At 50.7% G+C, this 21,707-nt stretch overlaps 1 protein-coding gene across 1 annotated transcript in view; it reads left to right on the top strand.

The window, feature by feature from the left end:
* The window catches only part of camsap3 (calmodulin regulated spectrin-associated protein family, member 3), a 233,762-nt gene that overhangs the window by 197,161 nt on the left and 14,894 nt on the right, over nucleotides 1-21,707 (top strand). Inside the window, 3 exon segments of the mRNA XM_072491073.1 lie at nucleotides 3,943-4,079; nucleotides 5,947-6,146; nucleotides 9,805-9,907. Coding sequence (XP_072347174.1) covers nucleotides 3,943-4,079; nucleotides 5,947-6,146; nucleotides 9,805-9,907 — 440 coding nt within the window.

The following is a 21,707-nucleotide window of genomic DNA, read 5'->3' as shown; positions in this document are numbered from 1 at the left end:
GTTCTTCTTTGTCTAACTTCCTTGTTACCGCCTCAAAGAATTCTAACAGATTTGTCTGACATGATCTCCCCTTGCCAAAACTGTGCTGACTCAGTCCTATTTTATCATGCACTTCCAAGTACTCCACAATCTCATCTTTAATCTACTCTCAAATCTTTGCAATGACTGAAGTCAGGCTAACCAGCCTATAATTTGCCATCTTCTGCCTTCTTTCCTTCTTAAACAGGGGTGTTACATTAGCCACTTTCTAGTCCTCTGGGACCCTTCCTGCCTTCAGTGATTCCTGAAATATCACCACCAATGCCTCCACAATCTCCTCAGCTTTCTCCTTTAGAACCCTGGGGTGTAGTCGATCTGGTCCAGGTGACTTATCCACCTTCAAACCTTTCAAGTTCCCCACAACCTTCTCCTTAGTGATGACCACTGCAGTCACCTCTGCCCCCTGATTATCCTGAAGTTCTGGTATCCCACTGGTGTCCTCCACCGTGAAGTAACTATTCAGTTCCCTTGCCATTTCTTTGTTTCCTATTGCTACCTCCAGCCTCATTTTCCAGTGGTCCAATGTCTATTCTTGCCTCTCTCTTACCTTTTACATATTGGGGGAAAAAAACTCTTGCTATCTTCTTTTATATTACTAGCTAGCTTGCACTCATTTCATCTTCTCCCCCCTTATTGTCCACTATTTATTTTTACAGGCTTCCCAATCCTCTGGCTTCCCACTGAACCTCATCTCCTTCTATTCTTCTTCTTTTGCTTTTATGCTGTCCTTAACTTCCCTCGTCAGTCATGGATGCCTCGTCCTCCCCTTAGCATGTTTCCTCCTCGTTGGGATGAATTTCTGTTTTGCCTCCCGAATAACCCCTAAAAACCCCTGCCATTGCTGTTCCACCATCTTCCCTGCTCGGCTCGCCTTCCAATCAACTCTGGCCAGCTCCTCCCTCTTGTCTTTGTAGTTATCTTTACTGAATTGCAAAACCATCACATCTGATTCCAGCTTCTCCCCCTCAAACATCACAAGAATAGATATACCTGGTCATTGAGGGCTAGATTTGGGCCAGGACACTGGGGAGAACACCCTGCTGCTCTTCGAAATAGCGCTGTGGGCTATTTTACATCCACCTGCGCAAGCGGACAGGCCTTGACACCTCACCTGAACAACAGCACCTCCAGCAGTGCAGTGCCCCCTCAGTGCTGCAATGGAACTGCAGCCTTCATTTTATTTTTGCGCTCAAGCCTTGGACTGGGGGTTGAACCCAGAACCTTGTGACTCCGAGGCAGAGGGGTGCCACCTACTGAGGCAGACCATCACTGGGGGTTCAGGTCCATTGTACCCTGAAGGTGGCAACGCAGGTCGATAGAGTGGTCAAGAAGGCATACAGCATACTTGCCTTCATCGGACAGGGTATTGAGTACAAGAGTCGGCAGGTCATGTTACAGTTGTATAGGACTTCGGTTAGGCCACATTTGGAACACTGCGTGCAGTTCTGGTCGCCACATTACCAGAAGGATGTGGATGCTTTAGAGAGGGTGCAGAGGAGGTTCACCAGAATGTTGCCTGGCATGGAGGGTGCTAGATATGAAGAAAGGTTGAGGAGATTAGGATTGTTTTCGTTGGAAAGACGGAGGTTGAGGGGGGGGCCTGATTGAGGTCTACAAAATTATGAGAGGTATGGACAGGGTGGATAGCAACAAGCTTTTTCCAAGAGTGGGGGTGTCAATTACAAGGGGTCACGATTTCAAGGCGAGAGGGGGAAAGTTTAAGGGAGATGTGCGGGGAAAGTTTTTTACGCAGAGGGTGGTGGGTGCCTGGAACACTTTGCCAGCGGAGGTGGTAGAGGCGGGCACGATAGCATCATTTAAGATGCATCTAGACAGAAGGAAGTAGATCCTTGGAAAATAGGCGACAGGTTTAGATAAAGGATCTGGATCGATGCAGGCTGGGAGGGCCGAAGGGCCTGTTCCTCTGCTGTAATTTTCTTTGTTCTTTGTTCTATCACTGAGGGAAGGCGACTTTCGGAGGTGATGTCATTCAAATGAAATTTCAAAACCAGGTCCCTCGCACTGGCGTAAGTGATCCCATGATGCTATTTTATTGATATCCCTAGTGTCCTGGTCAATTTATATTGTTATGGGCTAGGGCTTAGAAATTCCAAAGTGTATTATGAAGCTCACCTGACCTATAACATTTATGTTGAATTTTGCTGGGATGAGCACAAGAGTCTTCATTTCAGGTGTGATTCATCAGACTTCCTGGGCACTTTTATCAAAACAAAGTTTATTGTAAGAATGTAATTAACATATATAAAACACTTATCAAGAGTTTACTATCAATTACAAACAAAGAAAACACAACAGCTACAATAATCTATTTATATAAATCTTGATGAATCCCCCTTAGCTGTTCCAATTCAATAACAAAATCCAATGAACTAAAACCCCTTACAAGGGCATGGCCCAGCACACTGCAACCTCACTTGAATGGGACTGGTCCTTTCCCGGAGATTCTAATCCTGTTCTAACGGGCAGATTCAAAACTCCTTCCGGAAAGCAACTCTATCTTTAAAGTTACCAAGGCAGTTTGCCACACCCAATGTGCTTTCAGTTTACTGGAACAGCTTTAAACTGAAAACAGGGAAAGATTGCTTCTCTTCTGCAGTCCCAAAGCAACAAACTGAAACCCAAACACTAAACCCCCTCTCACCTCACCTGACAACCACAGCCCAGCTCCACTCACAAGTGACATCACTGAAGCCGTGCTACAAGGCATGTGGTAAGCCCAAACCTTTCTTAAAGGGACACTCCCAATGGTCCGTAACAATATAAATTGACCAGGACACTAGGGATATCAATAAAATAGCATCATGGGATCACTTACGCCAGTGCGAGAGACCTGGTTTTGAAGTTTCATTTGAAAGACATCACCTCCGAAAGTCGCCTTCCCTCAGTGATGGTCTGCCTCGGTAGGTGGCACCCCTCTGCCTCGGAGTCACAAGGTTCTGGGTTCAACCACCCAGTCCAAGGCTTGAGCGCAAAAATAAAATGAAGGCGCGCTTCCATTGCAGCACTGAGGGGGCACTGCACTGCTGGAGGTGCTGTCGTTCAGGTGAGGCGTCAAGCCCTGTCCGCCTGCGCAGCTGGATGTAAAATAGCCCACGGCGCTATTCCTCGAGTAACATCCCTAAAACAGCAGGTTAAGAGTCATGATCACCTTGCTGTTTGTGGGAGCTTGCTGTGCATTGTTGTCCAGTTGTCCCTACATCACTGAAGTGACTATGCTTCAATGGGTGTGGAGCATTTTGAGCCGTCCTGACGTTCCGGTAGAAATTTAATCAGTGGGGACCTGGGAGAGGTTTAAACTTGGATTGGTGAAGGAATGGGAGTCGGAGAAATGTAATATAGCAAGCTACACCCGGGACATAAATCACCGAGGCATTAATAACAGGTTTATTTTTAAGTTTTCTTTGCAGCAAGTTGTTTACCAGTTCTAAGAATATTGAACGTGGGAAAATAGATGTGTGACCAACACTCTCGAAGCATCCAATCAGGAAGGTGCAGGTTGGGGTTTGTAATCCAGGGCAAGATGGGGTGAAGGCATTCCTGTGACGTTGCTGTTGTCCTCAAAATGGCGCATGCTTAGGTTCTCTTACCCAATTATGGAACCCCCTCCCCACTAATGTAGTTAACATGGAGAGGTGGTGAGTGAAGTAATGTTTTTTCTCTCCAGGGGTTTTCAGTGTACTTCGTAAATATGAAGGGTTTAATCGACTGCCAGTAGGAAATGATACCAAGCCAAACTTTTATTGACTTTTTTATTTTTTTGGACATGCTTGATCCTCTCTCATTTAATTGGATTGTGGATGCTCTGTCTGGGTATGGGGTTAAAGCCAGGTTTGGAACTTTTGTGCAATTGGTTTTCCCCTGTTTGTTTCTGATGTGCTGCAGGATGAGGTGAAAGCGGAGGAGGAGATGGCCTTGAAACGGGCGGCCTTGATGGAGAAGCAGCAGAAAAGGACTGACGATTTCAGGAGGCGGCGAATGTGGTTGGACGTGGAGAAGGAGCAGAAGAAGGAGGAGCCTAGGTGAGACGGGACAAAACATTTGCCGCGCAAATCCAGCTCTTTGCCATCTCCACATCTGATGGAGAAAGATTTGTGATGTGTTAGGCAGGTAGGTTCGATGTGGACTGCACTCGATGCAGGGAAGCTAGAAACGGACGTCTAACACTGGATGGAGAAGATCCAACACTGTTTTATTGAACGATAGAACTGATAAACATATTCAGCTGTGGGTCGACACTATACTGAACTGACTGGAGACCTTGTAGTAGCCTGACCAGACTTACTAGCTACCGCATGATGTTTGCACTTGCTAGCTCTTGGACTCTGACAGTCTCAGTAGCTGGGTCCCGAGAGAGCAGGAAACCTAGTGCCCTCTGGCTTTATAGTGGTAGTGACCTGTCTGGTGATTGGCTGCACTGTTGTGTGCTTACTGGTCATCCTGTGTGTCAATCACTGCCTGTCTGCATCTCATTATATACATGAGTGGATATTATGACAATTCCCAAGCAAGGGTTTCTGTTTCATGGTATAGACATCAATTCCGCTCATTGGGATTCTGATTCCCTGTAAAACGAGCAGTGGGATTTACTTTTTGACACTGGCTACATTCTGATAATGGTTTTCAACCTTGTAGACTTTGAATGCTTTTACCTTTGATACCTAACTAGTCTTGTTGGAATGGTATGCTAAATCAAACTGTGGTTCTGATATCCAGCACCTTGTTGCATCTGTCCAATTCAGATACTTCAACCAGCTCCTTAATCAAAGTTTACCCAGGTGTCTTTGTTAATGAGGAGAATGGTACGGACACAGATATAATGCAACACACTTCGTTAACCTGTAAATTACCCACTATACATACAAGAAGCACCCAGGATTCGACTATACTACCCACAAAGGTGGTTTGGTAAGCTGTAGATCCGATCCCCAAGTTCCTCTGGTTCTCTTTGCAAAGGTCATTCTCGGTGGCTCTTGCTTATTTCCTTCCTTCTGGTCTGGTCAAGGCCACCTCCCACACCGAGTCTTTGCTTCGAGTCTTCGGTCCCTAGATGTCCGGGATGTCTATTTTATCCCCTTGTCGCCACCCGTCTCCTTTTCTGCCTGCTCTTGGCCTTTGGCCAACAGAGTCTCAGGAGGCAGGGTTCAGCGGCCAATGGTCTGGTTGATGACCTGTTGACAGAGCAATGATTGCTCGATGGGTTATCAGGAACTGTGGACAATAGGCCAATGCATCTCAAGTAGGAGCGATAATAACTTGATGGGGTTTTCAGGGGATGCCCAAGACATGCCCGGGCAGAGTTCTATATATTTGGATTCTGCAGACGCCTTGCTGGAGCGGACTTTGGTTTTAATTTGAAGTGCCCAATTCTTTCATTTAGGATATCCAATTTAATCAGCCTTAAAACTAGGCCCTGATTATATTACCACCTCGCCTTTACTGGGAAGCTTTGGGGGGGGGGGGGGGGACATGGGATGAGGACGGAATCGATTTAACATCGTTAACACTGTTTTGGGTTGTTTTTTTTTAATATATAAATTTAGAGTATCCAATTATTTTTTTTCCAATTTAGGGGCAATTTAGTCCGTCAATCCACCTACCCTGCACATCTTTTGGGTTGTGGGGGCGAAATCCACGCAGACACGGGGAGATTGTGCAACTCCACACGGACAGTGACCCAGGGCCGGGATGCGAACCCGGGTCCTCAGCGCCGTAGGCGGCAGTGCTAACCACTGTGCCACCGTGCTGCCCCTCGTTAACACTGTTGACCCACCCAAAACTATTTGTGCATCCACGATCAGCATTTTCCAGGAGAGCGTGAACTATTTTTGTTAAAAAGTCGGCCTAAATTTTAATTTTTTTTTTTCTTGCGCTGGTCGCATTTTTAAGGCAACAAGTGGAGGGAGAGAAAGTGGAAAAGAACTTCATCAAACAGGAGTACCTCCGGCGGCAACAGCTCAAAATAATGGACGATCTGGGCAAGGTTCTAAAAGCCAATTCGACGAGCAGAGGGAAGAGGCCACGGCCCAAGTCGTCCGTCTTTCGTGATGATTCCGTGCTGACCCGCAGTCCTGTGAAGGGTCTGCTAGGTGGGTGTTGAAAGGCCATTGGAAGGCTTCATTTAATGTCTGTTCCAAAACGAATGAGGGAAAGAGAGACCATCCCCATGGACAGTCCCTACTCTGTTTATTTGCGGCCGAGTGGAGCCCCTTGTGGAAAATCGTGACAAAGTCAATTTCCCTTTGATTATTCTCTCTCTCCCTCCCCCTCTTTTTCCAGCACTTTGTCCCTATTTCATGTCTTTATCCCAGCAATATTGGGTGTGCGCTTCCAGTGCAGTACTAAGTGTAGTGATATTGTAATTCACTGACTGACCATTAGGAGTCTCATTAATATGTAAGTGAACGTTAGAGTCCAGTGACCTCAGACTGACTGGAGAGCTGGAAGAGCGAGGTTGGTTGTGCATGATCATATTGCTATTCATCTGTTGCTTTATATATAGTTGACCCACAGTTAATTTTAATAAATCGTTTATAGCTTTAGCTACAAGTGTTCCTATAATATAAATCAAGCCATCCGACAAGAACATTACACTAAGGGAGTGCTGTAAAATGATACGTAGACATCATTTCCCAGAATACAATATGACTAAACCAACATCAACAATGCTTGACTGGTAGGACTGAGTGTTTGTTTTTACTGTCAAAAATATCATCTTGCTTTCATATCCCAGAGTGCTTTGGGTGAAGTTCTTGTAACAATCCCATCTTATGGCCCACTTTAAAACCGAGATAACTGCTTTTCCTTTCATGGCCTTTATTCCCCTTTTTTTTTCAAATCAATAGAATTTTCCATTTAAAATAAAAAATCTTTGTGGCAAGGACAAATGCACAGTTCTATATTTACACAATTCCATGAATGTGCAATGAGCTTTTGAGCATTAGTTAAAAGAATGGCACAGTGTTGTATTGTGCTTGCCTATCGGTTATCAAATGGGAATAGGGGGAGGCCATTCAGCCCATCGAGCCTGTTCTACCCTTCAATGGGAGCCGGTGTTGTAAGACTTCTTACTGTGCTCATCCTTCAATGGGATCATGGCTGAACTCCATATGCCCTATATATTTTTGAACATAGAATCCCTACAGTGCAGGAGAAGGCCATTCAGCCCATCGAGCCTGCACTGGTACTCTGAAAGAGTACTTTTTACCGAGGCCCACCCCCCCCCCCACCCTATTCCCATAACCCCACCTAACCTGCACAACCCTGGACTGCGGGAGGAAACTGGAGCACCCGGAGGAGACCCACCCAGACAAGGGGTCACCCAAGGCTGGAAGCGAACCCGGGTCCCCGGCCTGTGGGGCAGCAGCGTTGACCACTGTGCCACCGCGCCACCCTTTGCATAGTTAAGTTTCAGCTCATGTTTTTTGTTTTATTTATCATGTGCTTGAGAAATGGAAACCTTCTGGGTATCCCGAATGCACCCAGGGTGGCACAGTGTTTAGCACTGCTGCCTCAGCTCCAGGGACCCGGGGTCAATTCCAGCCTTGGGTGACTGCACGTTCTCCCCGTGTCTGCATGTGTTTCCTCCGGGTGCTCCAGTTTCCTCCTAGTCCAAAGATGTGCGGGTTAGGTGGATTGGCCATGCTAAATTGCCCCTTAAAGTCCAAAAGGTTAGTTGGGGTGACTGGGGATAGGGTGGAGGTGTGGGCTTGAGTAAGATGCTCTTTCCAAGGGCTGGTGCAAGCTCGATGGGCCGCATGGCCTCATTCTGCACTGCTACTGCAAAATTCTTCAGTAACCAGAAGTTCCCCTGACCCTATTTCAATAACGCCTCCCAACCGTTGACCACATTTTTATACACCCATCATCCTGCGAGTGTTTCAGTGCCAACTGAGGGCAGAATTTGTTTGGATTTCATTGCCGAGTGTTTGTGAGGCTTTGCTCAAACATGCTGTCTCGTCTCATTGAGCCTTTGCTTCCCTCGGACCGATCTCGGCAGCTCAAGAAGACTCGAAACATTAACTCTGTTTCTCTCTCCTCAGATGCTGCCAGTCCTGCTGAGTTTGTCCAGCATTTTATTGTTTGTTTGCGATTGTCAGTATGGTTTAACTGTGAACAATTTATTAAATACTATTTACAAAGACTTCCGGGTTAGCACATGGTATGTCAGGATGCAGACAATTCTGTGCTACCCTCTCTTGGAGCCTTTTGGTTATGTGGCCACTCATGTCACAGGTACATTCACATCATCGTGGTCTGGATAACATGGTCATTAACCTATGGAATCAGAACCAAGTTTTGTACTGTTTCTACTGACATTTCGTTCAGTACCCTTTGACGCCAAGGTGCCTTTTGCCCCCCTTTTCCTGGGTTGGATTGAACCCTGATCCCAAAGGTGAAAGGTCGCTGCCAAGCTCCAATCCACTCCGTTCCGTTCGCCCACTCCAGCGCACGTTTAATACCTTCTTAAAACTTGCGCTTTCATCAGTTCGAACAAACTAAATGGAAGGATAGATTTGTATCCACCTTGAGTGACCCACCGATGTGAATTGGGAGTCATTACAGTACCAGTGGGAGGTGGGACCATTCAGCCCAGTGCTTCCATGCAGGCTATTAAAATTCTATTCGAAACATTGACCAATGTGGTTGGAGAGCTGTCGGTTGTTCTGGTTCCCACACTGTGAGAAAGGACACGGACAGGCAGCAGGGTGGCGCAGTGGGTTAGCCCTGTTGCCTCACGGCGCCGAGGTCCCAGGTTCGTTCCCGGCTCTGGGTCACTGTCCGTGTGGGGTTTGCACGTTCTCCCCGTGTTGCGTGGGCTTCGCCCTCACAACCCAAAAGATGTGCAAGGTAGGTGAATTGGCCACGCTAAATTGCCCCGTAATTGGGAGAAATGAATTGGGTACACTAACTTTTTTTTAAAATAGAAAGAAAAAAAAGAAAGGACACGGAGGCACAGGCGGAGACTAAATCACTGGATCTGCGAGGCGACGCACCAGGAGAGGTTGAACAGGCTGGGGCTCCGTCGACGTGGTTTGAGGGCTGACCTGGTGGAGGCAGATGAGGTTATGCGAGGGGCTGATGGGGTAGGAAAGCAATTTTACTTGCGGGAGGGGGTGGGGAGGCCAGAGCTAGGAGTCACAAATATAATATCGTCCCTTGGGAGAAACTCCATTACCCAGGGATTGCTGAGAATGTGGAATCTGCTGCCACATTGGGAGGTGAGTGTGGCATTTGGTGTATTCAATGGGAAGCGGAATAGTGGAGAAAAGAATCCTAGTATATGGGGATAGAGTGAGATGAAGTAAGAGGTGCTTGTGGAGCATAAACACTGCCATGGATCAGATGGGCTGAATGACCTGTTGTGCTGTGTATTCTTTGTAAATGTTGACAATTCCTATACGTTTAAACATAATATTTGCATAATGTTTTCAGCAAATTCACTAGGCTAAGTATAATGTCTTTTGTGAAAGAGTCTTTCGACCTCGTCTTCTCTTTGTTCTATGAAAGACTCCATCCTGGGGCCTGTTGCTGCGATACTGCTTGGTCTGCCCCCATTTCTGAGACATTCCCTCGGTAACTTTCCTTACCGCAACCTTAGTGGCCACTCGACTGGCGTGAGCGATGCAGGGTAAACCTTGCCCCCGCCGCAGGTTGTTGCAGTGTTGCCAAATAGCACTTTGAGTAAAAGGTTTTAAATTAATGAACGGGTGTAGACACGTGACCAGAACCTCTTTTTGCTTTCAGGCTCCCGGCTTAATAAAGTGTACTCTCGCTCCACGCTTTCGCTGTCCACCATGGTCAATGACTCAGCCAACAGTTTCTCGGTCAAGAAAAGTCCACGGTCCAGGTAAGACTGAGGAAAGGGTGGGTAGGTCAGGTGTTTCACTCTGGGCTAGATGCCAAAAATCGAGGGGTGGTGATCTTGGTGGGAAAGGTGTCATTCGAGGCGTCGAGCATTGTGGCAGAAAATAGCGGTAGGTACATAATGGTAAGTGGTAAGTTGCAGGGAGAGAGGGTGGTACTGGTCAATGTGTATGCTCCGAACTGGGACGATGCGGGTTTTATGCGGCGTATGTTGGGTCGGATCCCAGACTTGGAAGTGGGGGGCCTGATAATGGGGGGAGACTTTAACACGGTGTTGGATCCGGCACTGGATCGCTCCAGGTCTAGGACGGCTAGGAAGCCGGCGGCGGCTAGAGTGTTGAGGGGATTTATGGACCAAATGGGAGGGGTGGACCCTTGGAGATTTGCAAGGCCGGGGGCTAGGGAATTTTCATTCTTCTCACATGTCGAGGCTTATTCTCAAATCGACTTTTTCATTTTGAGTAGGGCGCTGATAGCGAAAGTAGAGGATACCGAGTATTCGGCAATAGCCATTTCGGTCCACGCCCCGCATTGGGTGGACTTGGAGATGGGGGAGGAGAGGGACCAGTGCCCGCTGTGGCGCTTGGAGGTGGGGCTGTTGGCGGACGAGGAGGTGAGCGAGTGGGTCCGAGGAAGTATAGAGAGGTACCTGGAGACCAACGACAACGGGGAGGTCCGAGTGGGGATGGTATGGGAGGCACTGAAGGTGGTGGTGAGGGGAGCGCTGATCTCCATTAGGGCCCACAAGGAGCGGGGGGAGAGGGAGAGGCTGGTGGGGGAGATGGTGAGGGTAGACAGGAGGTATGCGGAGAAGCCTGAGGAAGGATTGTTGAGGAAGAGGCGCAGCCTCCAGGCTAAATTCGACCTGGTGACCACCAGGAAGGCGGAGGTGCAGTGGAGCAAGGCCCAGGGGGCGATTTAAGAGTATGGGGAAAAGGCAAGCTGGATGCTGGCGCATCAGCTTCGGAAGCGGGACGCAGCTAGGGGGAGTTAAGGACGGGAGGGAGCGTGGTGCGGAGTGGGGTTGGCATCAATGGGGTCTTCAGGGACTTCTACGAGGAATTGTACCGATCCGAGCCCCCACGGGAGGAGGGAGGGATGGGCCGTTTCCTGGACCAATTGAGGTTTCCAAAGGTGGAAGAGGGACTGGTGGCGGGACTGGGGGCCCCGATTGGGCTGGACGAGCTGATCAAAGGGATAGGAAGCATGCAGGCGGGGAAGGCACCGGGGTCGGACGGTTTCCCGGTCAATTTCTATAAAAAATATATGGACCTGTTGGGCCCGCTGTTAGTTAGGACCTTTAATGAGGCAAGGGAGGGGGGGGGCTTTACCCCGACGATGTCCCGGGCACTTGTCCCACTTCAGGATCAAGGAGATAAGGATCCCCTGCAATGTGGGTCTTACAGACCGATTTCCTTGCTAAATGTAGATGCCAAGGTGCTGGCGAAGGTCTTAGCCACGAGGATTGAGGATTGTGTGCCGCAGATCATTCATGAAGACCAGACGGGGTTTGTGAAGGGGAGACAGTTGAACGCGAATGTGCGGAGGCTTTTGAACGTTATCATGATGCCGGCGAGGGAGGGGGAGGCGGAGATAGTGGTGGCGATGGACGCTGAGAAAGCCTTCGCTAGGGTGAGTGGGGGTACCTGTGGGAGGTGCTGAAGAGGTTCGGGTTTGGGGAGGGGTTTGTCAGGTGGGTTAGGCTGTTGTATGAGGTCCCGATGGCGAGTGTGGCCACAAATAGGAGGAGGTCCGAGTACTTTTGGTTGCACCGAGAGACGAGACAGGGGTGTCCCCTGTCCCCCCTGCTCTTCGCACTGGCGATTGAACCCCTGGCTATGGCACTGAGGGAGTCGAGGAACTGGAGGGGGTTGGTGCGGGGTGGGGAGGAGCATAGGGTGTCGCTTTATGCGGACAACCTGCTGCTGTATGTGGCGGACCCGGTGGGAGGAATGCCAGAGGTAATGAGGATCCTTGGGGAATTCGGGGACATTTCGGGGTACAAGCTCAATATGGGGAAGAGCGAGCTGTTCGTAGTTCAGCTAGGGGACCAGGAGAGGGGGATTGGCGAGCTCCCACTAAAAAGGGCGGAGAGGAGCTTCAGATATTTGGGGGTCCAGGTGGCCAGGAGCTGGGGGGCCCTGCATGGGCTTAACTTTACAAGGCTTGTGGAGCAAATGGAGGAGGAGTTCAAGAGGTGGGACGCGTTGCCGCTGTCCCTGGCGGGTAGGGTGCAGTCAATCAAAATGACGGTGCTCCCAAGGTTTTTGTTCCTGTTCCAGTGCCTCCCCGTGTTTATCCCGAAGGCTTTTTTCAGGCGGGTTAACAGGAGTATAATGGGGTTTGTGTGGGCGCGAGGGACTCAGAGGGTGAGAAGGGTGTTCCTGGAGCGGAGTAGAGATGGGGGGGGGGGGCTGGCGCTGCCTAACCTCTGTGGGTACTACTGGGCCGCCAATGCGACAATGGTGCGCAAGTGGGTGATGGAGGGGAGGGGGCTGCATGGAAGAGGCTGAAGACGGCATCCTGTGTGGGTACGAGTCTGGGGTCGCTGGCAACGGTGCCGCTGCCGCTCCCTCCAAGGAGGTATACCACGAGCCCGGGAGTGGTGGCGGCCCTCAAAATTTGGGGGCAGTGGAGGCGGCATAGGGGGGAAGGTGGGGCCTCGGCGTGGACCCCATTACGGGGGAACCACCGGTTTGCCCCAGTAAGAACAGGTGGAGGGTTTTCGGGGTGGCACAGGGCAGGGTTACAAAAGTTGGGGGACTTATTTGTGGACAGGACGTTCGCGAGCTTGGGTGAGCTGGAGGAGAAGTACGGGCTCCCCCGGGGAACACCTTCAGATACTTGCAGGTTAAGGGCGTTTGCCAGACGGCAGGTGGTGGAATTCCCGCGGCTACTGCCACACAGTACAGGACAGGGTGCTCTCGGGGGGGGTGGGTGGGAGTGGGGAAGATCGCGGAAACGTACCAGGTGATGCAGGAGGAGGAGGAGGCCTTGGTGGTGGAGTTGAAAGGTAAGTGGGAGGAGGAGTTGGGAGAGGAGATCGAAGAGGGGACGTGGGCAGATGCCCTAGGGAGGGTGAATTCTTCCTCTTCGTGCGCGAGGCTCAGCCTCATACAGTTTAAGGTGCTGCACAGGGCACACTTGACCGGGACAAGGATGAGCAGGTTCTTTGGGGGTGAGGACAAGTGTGTTAGGTGCTCAGGGAGCCCAGCAAATCACACCCATATGTTCTGGGCATGCCCAGCGCTGGAGGAATTTTGGAAGGGCGTAGCGAGGACGGTGTCGAGGGTGGTAGGATCCAGGGTCAGACCGGGCTGGGGGCTCGCAATATTTGGGGTGGCAGAGGAGTCGGGAGTGCAGGAGGCGAAAGAGGCCGGACTTCTGGCCTTTGCGTCCCTGGTAGCCCGGCGGAGGATTCTTCTTCAGTGGAAAGATGCGAGGCCCCCAAGCGTGGAATCCTGGATCAGCGATATGGCAGAGTTCATTAAATTGGAGAGGGTGAAATTCGCCTTGAGACGGTCGGGACAAGGGTTCTTTAGGCGGTGGCAACCGTTCTTAGACTTCCTGGCAGAGTGGTAGACATTGGTCAATGGCAGCAGCAGCTCAGTGGGGGGGGGGTTACTTTATTTTTGTTTGTTATTTACACTGGAGGGTCTGAGGGGGTGTATACCTGTTGTGTTAAGTCGGGGTGTTAATGTTAATTTATTATTTATGTACGGGGGGGGGAGGGGTTTGGGGGGTTGCTTTTTTAGGTTGTGTTTTGTACTTAACCCTGTTGGGTTCTTTTTTCTCATTTTGCTATTGATATTTTATGAAAACCTTTAATAAAGTCCAAGGTAAAAGCAATTTATTCAGGAGTGACTGAAGCCTTCAGTGAGGCGGGTTTAACCGGAGATATTGCATCCATCCATTAGCGATCAATGGGATAGGCATGGATGACAAAGACCAATTGGCCCATTTTGGGGTTTATCTAGATGACGTTGGACACCCAGTTACCTCCTGGGTGACCCCAGAATCTGTGCCTCCAGTATTCATCCACTGAAATCTATTCCAAGTTTTATTCAGACTTTGTTGCTGGGTTTTCTTAATATTTGGTTTTAAATTTGTCCTTCACTGGTTTGGCCTTGTGTCCTTTGTGCAACGTTCCAGGCGCACCAGCATCCACTAACCCACACCAGTCACTGTCTTATATAATGTTTTTTTCCCCCAGTCAATGGACATTGGCTGAACCAGCATTTGTTACCCATCCTCAATTAACCTTGTACGTGTGTCTCGCATGGGCATTTCGGAGGGCATTTAAGAGTCGCCCACATTGCTGTGGGTCTGGAGTCACATGTCGGCCAGACCGGGTATGGGCGGCAGATTTCCTTCCCTGAAGGGGTGTAAATGAACTAGATGGGTTTTTACAACAATGGTTTCAACTCAAATTCCACCATCTGCGGTGGTGGGAATCGAACCCGGGTCCCCAGAGCATCGCCCTGGGTCTCTGGATTGCTAGTCCACTGACAATACCACTGCGCCACACTGCCTTCCCCTTGATACTTCATCTTTACCGTGCCTTTGCCATTTAATAACCCAAAGGGTGGGTTGAAAACTGATCAGGCCAGCTGGAGGGTGCGGTGACCAACTCCCTCAATCAAAAAGATGTTTCATGAGGGCTTCACGGTGGCGCAGTGGGTTAGCCCCGCTGCCTCACGGCGCCGAGGTCCCAGGTTCGATCCCGGCTCTGGGTCGTTGTCCGTGTGGAGTTTGCACATTCTCCCCGTGTCTGCGTGGGTTTTGCCCCCACAACCCAAAGGTGTGCAGGTTAGGTGGATTGGCCACGCTAAACTGCCCCTTAATTGGAAAAAAATGAATTGGGTATTCTAATTTTTTTATTTTTAAAAGATGATGTTTCATTTTAAAAGTTGCTCAGAAAAGGAGACTGGAGGAATTCCGAGAGCGAGCAGGTGGCTATAGATGACGTCAGAAATGGTTGGATAAGAGGAGGGAGGGATGAAAGAAGGGGTGGGAAACGAGGACACCAGCATGGTGTCTAAGTCCAGGTCACTAAGATGATTGATGCAGGTAGGGCAGTGTATGTTGTCTATATGGACTTCAGTAAGGCCTTTGACAAGGTTGGTGGAATTGCGGATAGCGATGAGGACTGTCGGAGGATACAGCAGGATTTAGATTGTTTGGAGACTTGGGTGGAGAGATGGCAGATGGAGTTTAATCCGGACAAATGTGAGGTAATGCATTTTGGAAGGGCTAATGCAGGTAGGGAATATACAGTGAATGGTAGAACCCTCAAGAGTATTGAAAGTCAAAGAGATCTAGGAGTACAGGTCCACAGGTCATTGAAAGGGGCAACACAGGTGGAGAAGGTAGTCAAGAAGGCATACGGCATGCTTGCCTTCATTGGCCGGGGCATTGAGTATAAGAATTGGCAAGTCATGTTGCAGCTGTATAGAACCTTAGTTAGGCCACCCTTGGAGTATAGTGTTCAATTCTGGTCGCCACACTACCAGAAGGATGTGGAGGCTTTCGAGAGGGTGCAGAAGAGATTTACCAGAATGTTGCCTGGTATGGAGGGCATTAGCTATGAGGAGCGGTTGAATAAACTCGGTTTGTTCTCACTGGAACTAAGGAGGTTGAGGGGAGACCTGATAGAGGTATACAAAATTATGAGGGCCATAGACAGAGTGGATAGTCAGAGGCTTTTCCCCAGGGTAGAGGGGTCAATTACTAGGGGGCATAGGTTTAAGGTGAGAGGGGCAAGGTTTAGAGTAGATGTACGAGGCAAGTTTTTTACGCGAGGGTAGTGGGTGCCTGGAACTCGCTACCGGAGGAGGTGGTGGAAGCAGGGACAATAGTGACATTTAAGGGGCATCTTGACAAATACATGAATAGGATGGGAATAGAGGGATACGGACCCAGGAAGTGTAGAAGATTGTAGTTTAGTCGGGCAGCATGGTCGGCACGGGCTTGGAGGGCCGAAGGGCCTGTTCCTGTGCTGTACATTTCTTTGTTCTTTGTTCATGGAAGATGTTGCAAAGATAATATTGATTATTGTCACAAGTAGGCTTGCAATGAAGTTACTGTGAAAAGCCCCTAGTCGCCACACTCCGGCACCTGTTCAGGTTCACAGAGGGAGAATTCAGAATGTCCAATTCACCTAACCTGCACGTCTTTCGTGACTTGTGGGAGGAAACCGGAGCACCCGGAGAAAACCCACGCAGACACGGGGAGAACGTGCAGACTCCGCATTGACAGTGATCCAGGGCGGGAATCAAACCTGGGACCATGGCGCTGTGAAGCAACAGTGCTAACCACTGTGCTACCGTGCTGTGCGATATCCACAAGGCAACTGGTTTGTGGTGTTCACCACATGGGGGAAATGAATTGTGGAATGTGGTCCAAAAGTCCCAGAATCCCACATAACGGAAAAAATGAAAATAATTGATGCCGATCATAAGCACCCGGTGGGGCCCGACTGTCGGATGTTGTGACTGGCTTAGAATTGGATTGCACTTGGCGAATAGAGGATGACGATAGCCATTGTGCACACCGTATTTCAGTGAGAGTGATGTGATTATCACTCATTGCCCCATGGGGTGACCTTTTGAACTAACTGATGGATTTGTGTGTCATAACATGAGGCTATATTGGTGTGGGGAGTGCGGTTTGCCTTCCACGTCCAATAGACGATTGGGAGTGGGTTTGTGCGACTGAGAAATATATATATTTTTTTGGTGACCTTCTCATTTCCATTTTGTTGTTTTCCACGGAACTGTGAGGAACGGAATGTTTAGCGAAGGGGCCAGTGAGGTGGCAGAGTGCCCACTTTCGTCGGACTTTGTAACTGGTAACAAAGAGCAGTGTCCGAGCCAGGAATCTGCATTCTTCCCTTGTGAATATTTAACGTACTGTGCTGAATCAAGCGTAAAATATTTAATGACTCATATTGGGGAATAGGAGGCATTCCCTGAACTGCGTGTGGTATAAAGGCTGTTGTGGTTTCATTTAAGCCATTATTGCATTTCATTATAAAAGCCTGTCTTCTGTGCAATCTCTCTTTACACTATCACCACCTATTCGATCATGCCTTCAATGTGCGACCTTGTTCTGGGTAGGATGCTTGTTACGATCCCCGTTAGTGTTATAATTATAATTATCGCATTCCAAGCATTGTCTGGCATCTTTGAATCTGTCTCTATAATATATATGTCTCTGGAACATACCTCTTCATTCACCTGAGGAAGGAGCAGCGCTCCGAAAGCTAGTGACATCGAAACAAACCTGTTGGACTTTAACCTGGTGTTGTAAAACTTCTTACTATAATTATAATTGGACAGGAAGATTCCAGAATGGAACCCTGGCACTAAAGACGTAAATGTTACTTTTTCTAAATAAAATGCAGAGGAACAGAATCACGGGACAGCTGATTAGTTTTAGCAGTAAGAAAAACATTTACTAAACATGATAAGGATTGTATTACAATACGCTTTTACGCACCCCCCCCCCCCCTCCTCTCAGATTAACAATTACACACCGGTTTTAGAACTAATACAGATTAATAAAGTACATCAATCTACGAGGGTGTCATTAATACACCAGCCCTTTTTTAAAAAAAATATATTTATTCAAAATTTTCAACAAACCCCCCCCCCCCAACAAGAAACAAGAACACAACAAGCAGAAATTATACATTGGATTTCCCCCATATACAATAACCCCCGATGTAACATTTAAAGACACAAATTGTTAAACCCCCCACCTTCACCCAAACGCCACCCCAAAAGACCCCCCCCCCCCCCCCGCCCGCCCCTGGGCTGCTGCTGACCTCCTCCTAACGCTCCGCGAGATAGTCTAGAAACGGTTGCCACCACCTGGAGAACCCTTGCACAGACGCTCGCAAGGCAAACTTTATCCTCTCCAGCTTGATGAACCCTGCCATGTCATTGATCCAAGCTTCCACACTAGGGGGCTTCACATCCCTCCACAGTAACAAAATCCTCCGCCGTGCTACCAGGGACGCAAAGGCCAGAATACCGGCCTCTTTCGCCTCCTGCACTCCCGGCTCATCCGATACCCCAAATAATGCTAATCCCCAGCTCGGCTTGACCCGGGCGTTCACCACCTTGGACATAGTCCTCGCAAAACCCATCCTGCGCCGGGCACGACCAGACCATATGGACGGTGATTTGCTGGGCTCCCCGAGCACCTCCCACAGCTGTCCCCCACCCAAAGAACCTACTCAACCTCGCCCCTGTCATAACTCTGTGAGTAACTTTGAACTGTATTAGGCTGAGCCTGGCGCAAGAGGAGGAAGAATTAACCCTACTCAGGGCATCAGCCCACAGACCCTCATCTATCTCCTCCCCAAGCTCCTCCTCCCACTTGCCCTTTAACTCCTCCACCGAGGCTGCCTCCTCTTCCTTCAGCCCCTGGTAAATCGCCAAAACCTTGCCTTCTCCAACCCATACACCCGAAATCACCCTGTCCTGAATCCCACGTGCCGGAAGCAGCGGGAATTCCCTCACCTGCCGCCTCACAAAACGCCCTCACTTGCATGTACCTGAAAACGTTTCCCGGGCGTAGCCCAAACTTCTCCTCCAGCGCCCCTAGGCTCACAAACGTTCCATCGATGAACAGGTCCCCCATTCTTCTAATCCCTACCCGATGCCAGCTCCGAAACACCCCATCCATCCTTCCCGGGACAGATCGATGATTCTCCCGAATCGGGGACCAAACCGAGGTTCCCACCTCGCCCCTATGTCGCCTCCATTGCCCCCAGATCTTCAGCGTCGCCGCCACCACCGGACTCGTGGTGTACCTTGTCGGCGAGAGCGGCAGCGGTGCCGTCACCAGCGCCCTCAGGCTTGTGCCCACACAGGACGCCATCTCTAGCCTCTTCCACGCCGCCCCCTCTCCCTCCATTACCCACTTATGGATCATCGCCACATTGGCTGCCCAATAATAGCCACATAGATTCGGCAGCGCCAGCCCCCCCCCCCCCTGTCCCTGCTACGCTCCAGAAACACCCTCTTCACCCTCGGGGTCTTATTCGCCCACACAAATCCCATGATGCTCCTGCTTACCCGTTTGAAAAAGGTCTTGGGGATCATAATGGGACGGCACTGGAACACAAAGAGAAACCTCGGGAGGACCGTCATTTTGACCGACTGCACCCTACCCGCTAGTGAGAGTGGCAGCATATCCCATCTTTTAAAATCCTCCTCCATCTGCTCCACCAGCCGCGTCAAGTTGAGCTTGTGCAGGGCCCCCCCAACTCCTAGCTACTTGGATCCCTAGGTACAGAAAGCTCCTTTCCGCCCACTTCAGCGGTAGCTCGTCTATCCCCCTTCCCTGATCCCCTGAATGCACCACACAGAGCTCACTCTTCCCTACGTTGAGTTTATACCCCGAAAAGTCCCCAAACTCCCTAAGGATCCGCATGACCTCCGCCATCCCCTCCACTGGATCCGCAACATACAACGACACTCGGTGTTCCAACCCCCCCCCCCCCCCGGACCAGCCCCTCCATTTCCTGGACTCCCTCAGTGCCATGGCCAGCGGCTCAATTGCCAGTGCAAACAACAAGGGGGACAGGGGGCACCCCTGCCTCGTCCCCCGGTACAGCCGAAAGTACTCCGACCTCTGCCGGTTCGTAGCCACACTCGCCACTGGGGCTCTATATAGCAGCCTGACCCAACTGATGAACCCCTCCCCGAACCCAAACCTCCGCAACACTTCCCAAAGATACTCCCACTCCACCCGATCAAAGGCCTTCTCCGCGTCCATAGCTGCCACTACCTCCGCTTCCCCCTCCACCGAGGGCATCAGAATCACATTGAGGAGCCTCCGCACATTTGTGTTTCGCTGCCTACCCTTCACAAATCCCGTCTGGTCCTCATGAATCACCCCCGGGACACAGTCCTCAATTCTCGTAGCCAGCACCTTCGCCAGCAACTTAGCGTCAGCATTGAGGAGCGAGATCGGTCTATACAACCCACATTGCAATGGATCCTTGTCCCGCTTCAAAATCAAAGAAATCAGCGCCCTGGACATTGTCGGAGGCAAGGCTCCCCCCCCCTTCCTCGCCTTATTAAAAGTCCTCACCAGCAACGGGCCCAGCAGGTCCACATATTTCCTGTAAAATTCAACCGGGAGCCCATCCGGCTCCGGGCCCTTCCCCGCCTGCATGCTCCCCAATCCTTTAATCAGCTCCTCCAGCCCAATCGGCACCCCCAAACCAGCCACCTCCTCCTCCTCCACCCTCGGGAACCTCAGCTGATCTAGGAATCGTCGCATCCCCTCCTTCCCAGCTGGGGGCTCAGACCTGTACAGCTCCCCATAGAAGTCCCTAAATACCTCGTTTATTCTCTCCGCACCCGTATTCCCCCCTCTATCCTTAACTCCACCAATCTCCCTCGCTGCCTCCCTCTTACGAAGCTGATGTGCCAGCATCCGACTCGCCTTCTCCCCGTACTCATACGTCACCCCCTGCACTTTCCTCCACTGCCTCTGCTTTCCCCATGGTCAACAGGTCGAATTCCGTCTGGAGGTTCCGTCGCTCCCTAAGTAGCCCCTCCTCGGGGGTCTCTGCATACCTCCTGTCCACCCTTAAAATCTCCCCCACCTACCTCTCCCTCTCCCTCCTCTCTCTCTTCTCCCTGTGGGCCCTAATGGAGATTAGCTCTCCCCTGACCACCGCCTTCAACGCCTCCCAGACTACCCCCACCTGCACCTCCCCGTTGTCGTTGGCCTCCAAGTATCTTTCAATGCACCCCCGCACCCGCCCGTACACCTGCTCATCCGCCAACAGTCCCACATCGAGGCGCCACAGTGGGCTCTGGTTCCTCTCCTCCCCCAACTCCAGCTCCACCCAATGCGGGGCGTGGTCCGAGATGGCTATGGCCGAATATTCCGTTCCCTCCACTTTCGGGATGAGCGCTCTACTCAAAATGAAAAAATCTATCCCTGAGTAGGCTCTATGGCCGTGGGAAAAGAAGGAAAATTCCGTGGCCAGCGGCCTGTCAAACCTCCATGGATCCACTCCCCCCATCTGGTCCATAAACCCCCTGAGCACCTTGGCCGCAGCCGGCCTCTTACCCGTCCTGGACCTAGAACGGTCCAGTGCTGGGTCCAGCACCGTGTTGAAGTCGTCCGTCCCCCCCCCCCCCCCCCATTATCAAGCTTCCTACCTCCAGATCCGGAATCCGACCCAGCATGCGTTTCATAAATCCGGCATCATCCCAGTTCGGGGCATATACGTTCACCAGTACCACCCGCACCTCCTGCAACCTACCACTCACCATCACATATTGACCTCCATTATCCACTACAATATTCAGTGCCTCGAACGACACCCGCTTCCCCACCAGTATTGCAACCCCTCTGTTCTTCGCATCCAGCCCTGAATGAAAGACCTGCCCTACCCATCCCTTTCTCAGCCTAACCTGATCTGCCACCTCTGCATCTCCTGGAGCATAACCACGTCTGCCTTCAGTCCCTTTAAGTGTGCGAACACCCGGGCCCTCTTGACCAGCCCGTTCAGGTCCCTCACATTCCAAGTTATCAGCCGGATCGGGGGGCTACTCACGCACCGCGCCCCCCCAACCCCGCCGACTAGCCATCTCCTTTTCTAGGCCAGCCACGCGCCCACGCCGCCCGCACCCTCCAGTCCCCCAGGCGGCGGACCCCCGCCCCAATTACCTCTCCTACTTCCAGCTCCCCTTTGGCCAATGCAGCAGCAACCCAGCCCCCCCCCCCCCCCCCCCCCCCCCGCTAGATCC

The sequence above is a fragment of the Scyliorhinus torazame genome, chromosome 27, assembly GCF_047496885.1.
Source record: "Scyliorhinus torazame isolate Kashiwa2021f chromosome 27, sScyTor2.1, whole genome shotgun sequence".
NCBI lineage: Eukaryota > Metazoa > Chordata > Chondrichthyes > Carcharhiniformes > Scyliorhinidae > Scyliorhinus > Scyliorhinus torazame.
This window is presented reverse-complemented; position numbering and strand designations above follow the sequence as displayed.